Here is a 13023-nt window from a genome sequence, read left to right as displayed (position 1 = left end):
CCCCACGCGAGGCATCCCATGGGTCGCGCGCTGGATGAGAGAATTTCCCATGGGTCCACCTTACATTTCTTACCACATATTTCACCGTATAATCACTTAATACATCATCATCTTTGTCATCCTTCACAGGGACACGCCGGCTACATGCGAAGAGCGATACACGGGTTTACACCTTTACGAGAACTCCTATCGGGTCTCTCTCCCTATACTTCGACAGGAAAGAGGCTTGATGAGGAAGTACCCCCTTTTTAACGAAGTCGAAGACAAAAACGACTGAGTGAGCCACATGCTGTTAACCCAACCATATCAGTCGATAGCAAGCATGGCCCCTGAAGCAAAACACGTACGCCGACTTAAAGAGCACCTATTCGCCTAGAGGCACCCTTCACGGGAGCGACAAGACACGGTCAAGAACGACGTCCGACGCAGACCACGAAGACCAGGGCATCCGCATTCAACACTCACGCCGGGGCAACCTCGGTCACCTGCACCCCATGGCAAATCTTATTCTTCTTCTTAGACGACAGGGGAAATCATTGGTAAAGTTTACAAGGACGAGCAACACAAAGTTCGGCTTTGGAATATCCAGGAGCCAAACCTCCATGAAAGGCCAGACATCACGAAATAGGGCAAGGCACACCAAAGCGACCACGCAATGTAAAGTCGAGGAGTTTCCAACAAATACACGGGGCACAAAACAAACCCCAACTGTAAGAAAAAAACAGAGCAAAAAGAAGCGGGAAAAACCCGCCAATGAAGAGAGAGAGAAAAGACGCGGGAAAAACCCGCCAATGAACAAAACAAAGCACCGCCAAGATATAAAACTGCGGCACTGCCAATTCGAAGAAGAAATCAACAAACTCCGACAAAAAGGGGAGCAGCAGACGTAACTCCTCGACGAAGACATAACACAATGCACTCGGAGGTCGAATCCTTCGAACCTTTCGTCCTTGCAAACTCCAGAGACATAATAATCAAGCCCGCTAGGTCGAAAACCCTTCGGGGCGACCTAGGCAAAAGCTAGGGCAAAGGGAGGCGCGGCTGAAAATCCCGAGGCGGGCAGTCGTGGCAAAAGGAGAGCGAATCCCCTTTAGGTTGAGAGGTACGGCCCCGAGGTGGGTAATCGTAGCAAAAGGAGAGTAAAATGAGAGATAAACAAAACAGTCACCCTAGGCTCTCGCACACTGCGCAGACCAGGGATCCCCAAGGAAAATGACCAGGTTATCTACTCCAACATCATCCCCGATCGGCTCTCCAGCACGACTCAAGTGTCAAAGGCCGATTCTTCCTCAAGCACAGCGGGCGACCAAGCACGCAATCCAAGCAGTTCAAGACAGCCAACACCAACCGAAGGACGGAAGAGAAAGGGGGTACATGTCGCTGCAGGGCGTGAACCCATGTATCCTTTTGGCTTGGGACAGCGTGCTTCCTAAGCTTTCTCTTTTCTCTTTTCATTGCATAACTCCAAACGGGTCATAGCCACCCTACAACCGGCTACCACGAAGCCAAAATCCTAGACACTCATCTCCGGGAGTCAAGTCATAAACACTTTGGAAATGAATAGATTGAGGTCTAACCAAATTTGCACATAAATCCCCAGGCGGGTCACAAACGCAACCGCCCTACGGTACCCTGACGAGAAGGGTCCTAAGCCGACGGGCGCGTCGAATAATAGACAGAGACGCTAGGGCATCATTGAGAATGTCTCGATATGCTCGTGCATGGCCAACAGGAGCCTTGGAGGCCTAGCATTGATGCCTTCGAAAATGGGATCTCATTCGCATCGCCAAAGCAAAAATTCTCTACAGGTCGCCCAGGCGACCCGAAACTAAAGAACATGCGTCGCGAGCACATCTTTTTACCTGTGTTTACAAATCGCTAGTAATCCCATGACTTACTAATGATGACAGGATCACAGGTAAAACAAATGTGGAAACCACGACGGACTCTGATTCCCCATCCCTCGAGGTACGTGGGCACTTCGTCTAGAACTTGAGCCCTTCATCGCAAGACCGGGGCAACCCCAGCAAATTACAATCGCCCCTGCGACAGAGCCGGCACCCGGCAGAGCAACGAGCAACCGCCCTAGTGGCGAGGCCGGCCTCCGGCAGATCAGCACATTTGGGGTAGCATTAGCCCTGCACATTCAGCGTACACCACCGTTCACACGACTAATAGAAAGTGGTGCTCATCTCTACGGGAGAGCCACGTGCAATCCTTACTCTCCACCGAGACAAGATGCGTCTTGGTCCCGAGAGTTAGTCCAACCCACAGCCCTGCTTCACTATGGCAACATTCACAAGCAACAGTATCCCCGGTGAATACAGTGATCAGACCATTCCTGCCAAGAACGTGACACAAGTCACCCAGCACGCGTCCAATCACGTGACAAACTGCAAGCCACACCTACCACTGCACCATCCCAACAAAGCCATGACCCAATGCCAAGCGCCCCTTTTCGGCGTCCCGCGCCATTCCTTGACACTAGTCGTTGCTTCTGCATTCCCTGCATTTTCGCATCATGCCCATCTTTACTGCTTTCCGAACTTCGTGTCCAGGACTCCGTGTCCATCTTTATTGCTTTTCGGACTCCGCGTCCAGGACCCCGTGTGCATCTTTACAGCTTTTCCGACTCCGCGTCCAGGACCCCGTGTCCATCTTTACTGTTTTTCGGACTCCGTGTCCATCTTTACTGCTTTTTGAACTCCGCGTCCATCTTTACTGCTTTTCGGACTCCGCGTCCAGGACTCCGTGTCCATCTTTACTGCTTTTCGGACTCCGTGTCCATCTTTACAGCTTTTCGGACTCCGCGTCCAGGACTCCGTGTCCAGGACTCCGTGTCCATCTTTACTGCTTTTCGGACTCCGCGTCCATCTTTGCTGCTTTTCGGACTCCGCGTCCAGGACTCCGTGTCCATCTTTACTACTTTTCGGACTCCGCGTCCATCTTTACTGCTTTTCAGACTCTGCGTCCAGGACTCCGTGTCCACCATTACAGCTTTTCGGACTCCGTGTCCATTTTTACTGCTTTTCGGACTCCGTGTCCACCTTTAAAACTTTTCGGACTCCGCGTCCAAGACTCCGTGTCCATCTTTACTGCTTTTCGGACTACGCGTCCATCTTTACTGCTTTTCGGACTCCGCGTCCAGGACTCCGTGTCCATCTTTACTGCTTTTCGGACTCCGCGTCCAGGACTCCGTATCCATTTTTACTGCTTTTCGGACTCCGCGTCCAGGACTCCGTGTCCATTTTTACTGCTTTTCGGACTCCGCGTCCATCTTTACTGCTTTTCGGACTCCGCGTCCATCTTTACTGCTTTTCGGACTCCGCGTCCAGGACTCCGTGTCCATCTTTACTGCTTTCGGACTCCGCGTCCAGGACTCCGTGTCCATCTTTATTGCTTTTCGGACTCCGTGTCCATCTTTACTGCTTTTCGGACTCCGCGTCCAGGACTCCTTGTCCATCTTTACTGCTTTTCGGACTCCGTGTCCAGGACTCCGTGTCCATCTTTACTGCTTTTCGGACTCCGCGTCCATCTTTACTGCTTTTCGGACTCCGCGTCCAAGACTCCGTGTCCATCTTTACTGCTTTTCGGACTCCGCGTCCAGGACTTCGTGTCCATCTTTACTGCTTTTCGGACTCCGCGTCCATCTTTACGGCTTTTCGGACTCCGCGTCCAAGACTCCGTGTCCATCTTTACTGCTTTTCGGACTCCGCGTCCAGGACTCCGCGTCTATCTTTACTGCTTTTCGGACTCCGCGTCCAGGACTCCGTGTCCATCTTTACTGCTTTTCGGACTCTGCGTCCAGGACTTCGTGTCCACCTTTACTGCTTTTTAAAATTCTTGTTCACTTTACTGCTTTCCGGACTTCGTGTCAACCTTTATCGCTTTTAGGACTTCGTGTTCACATTTATTGCTTTACGAACTTTAGCCCTGCATTTGCTTGCCATGACTCCTTTGTCTTTTTCCTCCCACAAACAAGTCCGTTGCATCTGAGAGAATGGCCAGGTGGTCGTCAAGACCGAACGGGTGCTTCTCATTATCTTTGGCTGCACCCTCTATCCGAGCACGCAACCAAAGAGGGGCAAGCTGTCAGCACCCATTTTGGTCCACCGGCTTCAGAGGGGCAGAATCGTCGTTTTTTTTGCCGCCCGTGAGGGAAGTATTTCCGATTAATTACCCGAGTATTCACGACTTTTCGGAGATAGCACATTTTCCTAATCTAGCACCAATTTTATGATTTTTCAAAAATAATACTATTTTGGGACGTTTTCAAATTTCGCGTGCATCGACGTCAATTTTCAAAATTCGGGACAAAATTCGAGATTGAAAATAATTTTATCGTGTAATATCGATCATCAAATTTTTCGAAGCGTGATGGCGGTCTCGAATTATTTTTCCGACGTTCGATCAAGAAGACGAGATTTTTAAATTTATACGTTGTCGATTTTGAAATTCGAAAAAAAAAAAAAACAAGTCAGCAACGGTCAGAAGTCACTGACTTCTGACCGCTGCTCCTCTTTCATCATTTATTTTCCTGTTCTTCTTCTTCCTCTTTTCTTCTTTTCTTTCTCTTTTCTTTCCTTCTTCTTCTCCCTCCTGGCAGGGACGGACCCGAGCCTCCCGCGCCGCTGCACCCGAGCCTGCCACACGCCAACTCCTCTGCACACGCCAACGTCTTCCTCTTCACACGCGAATGAATTTCGTGCACGCGATTTCTCTCTCTCTCTCTCTCTCTCTCTCTCTCTCTCTATTCCGGAACAAAACCGGAAGCTCACACGAAAAATGGGGGGGGGGACAGAGGAAAAAAATTTCCGGGCGCTCATCGATTCTCCCGGAAAAATTCCCACAGCCCACAGCTAGATCGATTTTCATTTTCCTTCAGCTCGCCCGAAACTCCCTCAGCTCCGGCTCTCTCTTCCTCCTCTCAGCTCACGAATTCCCTCAAAAAAATTCGGAGCTCGTACCTCGCGGCGGCCGAAATCCCACAGCTCGTCCACAGACACACACGGCCGCAGGTCCATTTTTATTTTCGGACAACTCCGAGCCCATTCCGCTCACTCACCTCACGGGGGCCCTCGAGCTTGAACGCTTCCCCGGACGACCTCCATCAACCCGGACGAAATCCCCAGCTCGCCCCTTCTTCTTCTTCCATTTTTTTTTTCATTTTCACTCTCACGGTTTTTTTTTTTTTTCTATTTGTGTTCATTTCGAGTCGACGTAGATTCTCGGCGCCCCCGAGCCATTTACCGTTGTGTCTAGGAACCTTCGGAGAGCTCGAGCCTCCCTAGCCAACGTGGAGAAGCGGCTCGAGCCGCTCGGACCGGCCTTCCTGCCGACCAGGTGTTCTTCTTCCAATCGGATCTGCCAAACCCAATCGGGTACCCGAATCAGCTCAGTCCACCAGCAACTCTCGGCCCGTTCCAGGCCAGCACAGGTCCAGCAACTCTCGGCCCGTTCCGGCCCAGCACTGGTCCAACAGCATCTCGGCCCATTCCAGCCCAGCTCGGCCCAGTCTGGCCCAGCAGCCTAGCGCAGCCTAGTCCAAATCCCAGCAGGCCCACTCGGCCCAATCCAGTTCAGACCGGCCCAGCCCAACTCGCCCGCCAGTTTTATTTTTTTATTTTTTTATTTACAGAATCATCCCTCAACTTCCCGAACTAGGTAAATCCTCTACTTAGTGGCATGTTTAGGGCTCATTTGCCAAATATCTACGTTTGCGTGGATGAATATGATGTGAAATGAGTGTTATTGGATCGTGTGGGTGATCGGATTCGTCGCGAACTCGATTTTACGAACTTTTCATTTTGTCTCATTTCAGTCCAGAGGACGCATTTTTATTTTTTCAGATCTGCCCCGAATTTTAAAATTGTTTCCAGTCAAGTCCCGGTCATTCTAATATCTCCATATCAGTCCTGAACTTTTCGTAATTTTTAAACCAGTCACTGAACTTTTCGAAATCTCCAGATCAGTCCTGAACTTTTCGGAATTTTTAGATCAGTCCCTAATCTTTTTGCAATTTTCAAATTAGTCCCTGAATTTTTCGGAATTTTCACATTAGTCCCTGAACCTTTCGAATTTTCACATCAGTCCCTGAGCTTTTCGAAATTTGCAAATCAGTCCCTTAACTTTTCGGAATTTTCAAATCAGTCCTGAACATTTTCCAAAGACATCCGGCCCTTTCCTACTTGGATCACCGACCGACAACGCGTGTGCCATGTTTAAATATTTTATTCTTGTAATTATATGTATACGGCATGACAACGTGTGTGCTTTGCATGATTTTCCGCTTTCTATGAATCGGTGCTGTTTTATCGATTTCGTTGATATCGTGTTTGCGTGTATGTTTGTATGTGTTTATCATGATCATGGCGGCACTGGTTATGTAAATTTGTATGTTCGTCGTGCTTGATGTGGTGATATACTCTTGATCTGTGCTTAAAATGCTTTATCGTTTAAATCGAAACCTCTCATGAATCGGGTTAATCATGCAAACTCGACTTAAAATTAATTTTTAAATCCTAAGGCGATCGGGAATTAGGATTCGCATCGGACGGTCCATCAATGATCGGCTCGACGGTCCGAAACCCGAATATCTAGAGCATTTGGCAAAACATTAATTAATTTAATCAATAATTTCACTAACGGGTAATTGGACGTTCATGCGATTAATTAATTCACTTGGCCCTAATAATTTTGTACGAATTGGTAATAAACCGGTAACACGCGTCGATAGGTTGCAAACATGCGTTGGTGCCCTCCTCAAAACTTGCAAATTTTATAAAACTCGAGACACGTAGTTCGATGTGACATGGATGTCTAGGAAGGACTTGCGCGTCTTGACTCGAGGCCTCACCTTATTTCAGGAAACTCAGGTCTGGACGTGGAAGTTCTTCTTAGATCACTTCCGGATAGATTAACCGATCTTTTGGCTCTTTTAGGGTTCTTGACAACCCTGGAAGGTCCAGGGGATCGGTTAGCGCCGGTCACAGGCCGAGGTGGCCCGCACCGCGTAATCTCTCTTTCCCGAAAACAATTTTTATCTCAAGGGCAAAATCGTCTATTTGCAACCTAGCGACACCCCCCTAGGGTTAGAATAAGAGAAACACGCGGTATCAGGGTAGGGATGGGCTACCTATCTAGGCGCAGGTTCATCTGCATAGCCCGCCCTATCCGACCGATGAGTTTTTGTTATTCTAGCATAGTCTCGGGTAGTTAGTTCGGGTGGATTAGCTCAAAATACAAATACCGAATTAATTGTATACTCGGCTAAGACAAAATGGGCAATAGTGGGATAGGCACTAGGTTTTAGGATGTACAGGCGGAATCAATGTTTGGTAATAACCTGTAACAACCGTAGTGTCACAACATAGAACAACCCTAAAAATAACCCACAAACACAAGGCTTGACAACAGACGTCACGTACGTCAGGTCCTCATAAAATAATGCCAAATGCGAAATACCTTCCCGAGGCGATCCTTGATCGATTCACACCTTGTACCTACTTTGTTTGTTTTAGGGTAGGATTTGTATGCCAAGATACCCCGGTTAATAATCGGTTAATTCACGTAAATTCGGCAATAACAAAATCCCGTTGTTTGCTTATTTATGACCGTTTTGTTACATTCTTGCACTTGTTTTGTCATGCGGATCGAGCTCGATCCCTTAGGATGTGACCCATAGGGGATCCAACGCCCCACCGTAGATCACGGGGTCTACCCCCCTTAACACTGAGCGCATCTTAATTTCAATTCCGGTCTTTTCAAACCACACGGTGAGCACGAGTAGAATAATAACCGAACGCGATTCGACCGGGATTCAGTTGCTGTAATTTGTATTTTATTTATTTGAGAGGACAATGTAAGGATTTATGTTATACATTTATTCATGTAAGAATCCCGGTCGGAGAGTGGACGGTCGGAGTGTTCCTTCGAATTTACGGTATCAAAACGCGTAAGATGAGCGGAACCTAATTAAGCGGTAATTAAATTAAAATGGCAAGCCTAGACAAGCTAGAGTACCGATAGGGCATGCGAGATATAGGCTCGCATGTAACAGAACCCCCGAATTCGGAACTTCGGGTTTCGCAGACCATATGCCTTAGCAATTAGGTGTACCCCGTACCCCTAGACCCGGGTAACTTGCCAGCACTCGACCTTCGGGTCGTAAAATGGCAAGTGGCGACTCCTTCTCACGTGCGTCCGTCGCGCGTCCCCGGAAAGGTGGACACTCCCAAGCCGCGTTGTATAGGCGCGCGCACGCGTGCCCCGACGAGATGAAATTCGGGTGCGCACATTAACAAAAGCATTTTTAAAAGACACAAACAAATATACTTTTATCCCTAATTTTAAAACTAATTAATGATTACTAACTTCACTCTACCTCTCTGAATAATACCTAATTATTTTCTTCCATAATTATATAGATCTATGTAATTAAATATGTAAAATAAACCGTGCGAAGCATTGGCTATAGGAGTAGTTCTCTATAAGCATGCATAAAAATATATCAAAATACTAATGTGTGTTAGTTCAAACGATCCGACACTTGTTCTGTTTAATTAAGATCTCGAGTTCAAGTCCTTGTGAATGCAGAAAATTCACGTTGGGAGAGATTTATCCGCTAATGGATCGACGCGACTCAATTGAATTAGTCGGAACTCAATTGAATTTTTGCATACCATGATTCATATCGAAAAAAAATATATCAAAATAATTTTTGAGGGCTTGAAAAGTCAATCTGGAAAATATAATTAAAAAAAGGGTAAATTGCACCGGTGGTCCAAAATGTTTTACAAATGTTTCATGATGGTCCAAAAAGTTTTTTTCGCTACATGATGGTACAAAATGTTTCAAAGTTGTTTCATGATGGTACAAATCGTCAACTCGAGCTTGACACCGTCAAGTCGACGCTGACGTAGCTACTACGTGTCACCTCCTTGCTGACGTGGCCGAAAAATTTTAAATAATTCTAAAATTTTAAAATTTTAAAAATAATTTTAAATTTTAAAAACTTTTAAAAATAATTTTAAACTTTTAATTTGAATTTAAAATAATTTTAATATTAAATTTAAAATTTTTTATAAAATTATTTTTAAAAATAAAAATTTATTTAAAAAAAAAAAAATTACAAAAATTTCAAATAATTTTCAAATTTTTCAAATTTTAAAATAATTTTTTTATTTTTTTTCTAAATTTTTACTCTTTTTTGTATTTTTTTATATTTTAAAAAAAATTAAAAAAATTTAAAATTTTTTAAAAATAATTTTAAAATTTTCAAAAATTTACAATATTTTTTTAATTTTTTTTCAAAAATTTTACTCTTTTTTGTTTTTTTAATTATTTTTTGTATTTTTTTGGACTTTTTAAAATTTTAATTTGTCTTAAATGACGTGGCGCACTATGATTGGTTCCATGTAACAAAAGTGACACATAGGACGCGCCACGTCAGCAAAATGTTAACGGCGTCAGCTTGAGTTGACGGTTTGTACCATCATGAAACAACTTTGAAACATTTTGTACCATCATGAAAATTTGTAAAACATTTTGGACAACCGGTGCAATTTACCCTTAAAAAAATAGTCTTCTCCTTTTAATATTTGCTTTCACGATAGACCACATAAACCAAGTATGCGTGACGGAGTAAACCTGAAGATACCTTTTTGACTTCGATATGAGTTTCTAGAGCTATTTTCAAATAATTGTTGAACCTCATTTAATCGATGAATAATGTTTAATTAGAATATTAATTATTTAAGTGATCCTTTTAAGTTTTCTTAGGGTGATGTCAAAGACATAAGCGGTGTTTGGCAAGTAGAAAACTAATTTCATTGAGTTCACCGCATAATTTTTTTTGGTTACAAAAGAAGGTTAATGTCTAGTGCAATAAAAGAGAAATCCTAAATAACTAATAAATTGGCACGAGTAGTCCCGCTAAGTATCGATTCTGCAACCTTTAGATCAACATGCGAGGATATGCGCCACCGTACTATACCCTCTTTTGATGTTCATTGCAGAATTTTGGATTAAAAGATACTTGGTATGTTGAAGCAAATTTTTATGTTTGTACCAACATATTTGAATATTGGCATATATACAATACCTATATTTTTTTTTATTGAAAAGAACTTGTATAGCATGTATAAAAAGAAAGTGTAATACAGTAGCGTACGCTCTCGCCTGGTAACTAAGAGATTTTAGATTCGATACTTGGTGAGACTATCTGTACCTCTTTAACTTGTATGTCTTTGTACCAGGCTCATGGCTTCCCTTGTAACTGGAAAAAAAATAAAATGTCTAGCCTGCTGATGAAAAAGGCTGGAACTATGTGCTGGTTCATCAGGTGGTTTAGTAAAAGATCTCCAATTCAAATCTTGTTTCAGAGTTTTACACCTTAGTACAAGTTTGAATTAATTGGACTCTCCTAAGCTTTCGGATATCAAGTGGTATAGATTGAAAAAAATTATAAGGGGCCAAAAGATTGGTTATTTTGGATCAATCTTTGAGAATACATGCTTAATATCTATAAAAAAATTAATATTTGAAAATGAAATAGAGAACCTGAAATTAAAATAGTCATGCTATTAATACCGATTATATACAAGTAAGTAACTGATCAAAGACCTAGTATGGATTCTCTGTAGTTAAAATTGTCTTTTGCCTGGGGTATACTATGGAAAATGTTACAATAATCAGGACTCATGAACATAATTCCACCAAAGTCGCCAATCATAAGGGATAACGTATGTAGTCGTGCTCTTTCAAGACCAGTCCTCCGGGTCAAGCAGAAATGCCAAAGATTCCATATCCAATGTATCCGTTTCACCTAAACCACAATGTGCATTCCAATTTTCCAACATTGCTTTATCCACGGGTATCGGTTCGGTTACGTCGCCATCGTAGATGCACTTTCCCCTAGTCACAAGTCCATTGAGCCCGGCATTCAGGAAGCACAGATCATCTACACACGCCTCGTTGAGCCCATTGTGAGATCTGTTGTGAACTGGTCTGATAAACTCTGAATCTCTATGAGCTTGAATTTGATCTGATATTATCGGTGGGACCATCAATCCACGAGGGATTGGCTTGGCTCGTACCACCTGGGGAAGGGTCACTGTGGTCGGCAACGGAGCTGACTGTACTGGGGTTCTTGACACGGGGGCTTGCCCTTTCGCTGTTGATTTTGTCGACAATTTATGAGTCTCTTTCGGTGGGGGAGTGGACGTTGCTTGAGATCTGGTCTTCTTCCCAAGGGTAGTATTCCAGTAATTCTTGATTTCATTGTCTGTTCGCCCGGGGAGACGGCCTGCTATCAACGACCATCTGCCACCTCAACAGGACCACACCAAAATTTACCGTCATGATCACGACGTATACTAGATGCATACATGCATGACTTGAAGCCAAAAGAACATGTCTGTATATATGGGCCACGCATTCGACAGACAAGACAATAATAACAGATGTACTGGGTTTATTTTATTAACTCATTCAAATCCGATTTGCTCATGGGATTAGTCGGATGAAGTCTGGACATCCTTGTTGTTAAAAAAGAAAAAAAAAAGAAAAAGAAGAAAAAATATGATTTGCCTACCGGTCTCTAGTACGAATTCAAAGATAACCCGATATATCTTCGATCCACAGGGCACGATAGAGAAAGAGACAGTGAGAGAAGGGGGGACTATGACCTGTTACCAAGAAGCTTGTGGAGTCTTAAGATGAGTTCTTCTTCATCGCGGGAGATATTGCCCCTCTTTATATCTGGTCTCAGGTAATTCAGCCATCTAAGCCTGCAACTCTTTCCACATCTCTTCAGGCCTACAACGTTACACACACACACACATATATATACCTCAATCATCAAACGGTGCAAAGTGAGAGAGAGGAAGAAGAAGCAAACAAGCAAGCGATTGCATCTAATTCCTTGAAGGATCGAGCAAAGAAATCAACTGAACATGGACCATTAAATCACCACCGATTATACTGAAAATGCTCTAATGAAATTTTTTTTTTCTAACAAATAAATAAATATATATATATATATATATATATAAATTTTTTTGATTGCGTTGTACATAGTTATCCCCGTTATCGAGTGCTTTTTTCAGTTTTGAGAGAGAAATGGTACGATCAGTTTAAGTGACCGCTACTCGTCTGAGCTAAGAGTGCCCAGATTCTGTTAGTTTGTCGGGGGAGACACGATGGCTTACAGAATTTGGCGGATCAAGAGGGTCGAGTATTGGTCACTTGAAATGATTGTATATAAACAGAAAGTATTGTCTCCCTCCAATCACAGGCAAGCTATAAGTGGTGATAACCTTTTAGATGAGCAACGTCTCATGTGAGCTATGACTTGTTTTGCTTGTTTCTCGAAAAACTTAATCTAGGGGTTGTTATCTCGAGTGAGAATTGAGCTAGCCGAGTATACGCACCGGCTCTCTTGGGGAGGTTCCTCCAGTTGCCTTCACCATGGGCTTTGATGTATGCCGTGAGAATCTTATCCTCCATGGCAGTCCAAGCTCCTCTATTCAGCCCCACCTTAGAGCAACATGGACTCCTCCCCATCCCTTTCCCTCTTCCTCTCTCTGATCTCTCTCTCACTCTCTCTCTCTCTCTCTCTCTCTCTCTCTCTCTCTCTCTCTCTCAATATATTGGAATTGAAATACCTTTTTCTCTTGAAGAGATGAAGAGAACATTTATGAGGCCTTTATAACTCCAACGACATGGGAAATTCCGTTAGTGATCGGTGAAGTGAGTCACGCGGCAAAGGCAACTTCTAGAGGTGTTAGGTTATTAATTAACTAAAATCTCCTACCCACATTGATTGGTTCAAGTATTTTGGCGCTTCATTTGCTTAAGTAAGATCTCGCATTCAAATATTGTGAATGGAAAAAGTCTACGATTTAGAGTGTTTTACTTTTTAGTAAGCTGACTGTGCTCAAACTTGAATTAATCGGAACCCCTTGAATTTCTGAATATCAAGCCATGGACACCGAAAAAGTAAATTAGGTTATTCCCTCTTTC

The 13023-nt window shown here is 43.8% G+C and overlaps 1 protein-coding gene across 1 annotated transcript; it reads right to left on the bottom strand.

Moving 5' to 3' along the window:
• Positions 1-10552: 10552 nt before the first annotated feature.
• On the bottom strand, positions 10553-12657 carry LOC116215847 (transcription factor MYB123-like). The gene is made up of 3 exons (XM_031551632.1): positions 12432-12657; positions 11688-11817; positions 10553-11322 (listed from the first exon to the last, which is right to left on the bottom strand). The coding sequence occupies exons 1-3, from the start codon at positions 12562-12564 to the stop codon at positions 10761-10763; spliced, it is 825 nt and encodes a 274-aa protein (XP_031407492.1). The 5' UTR covers positions 12565-12657; the 3' UTR covers positions 10553-10760.
• Between the last annotated feature and the right edge of the window lie 366 nt (positions 12658-13023).

This window comes from Punica granatum, chromosome 8, assembly GCF_007655135.1.
Source record: "Punica granatum isolate Tunisia-2019 chromosome 8, ASM765513v2, whole genome shotgun sequence".
NCBI lineage: Eukaryota > Viridiplantae > Streptophyta > Magnoliopsida > Myrtales > Lythraceae > Punica > Punica granatum.
Note: the sequence above shows the minus strand (reverse complement) of the source record. Positions and strands in the feature narration are given on the sequence as shown.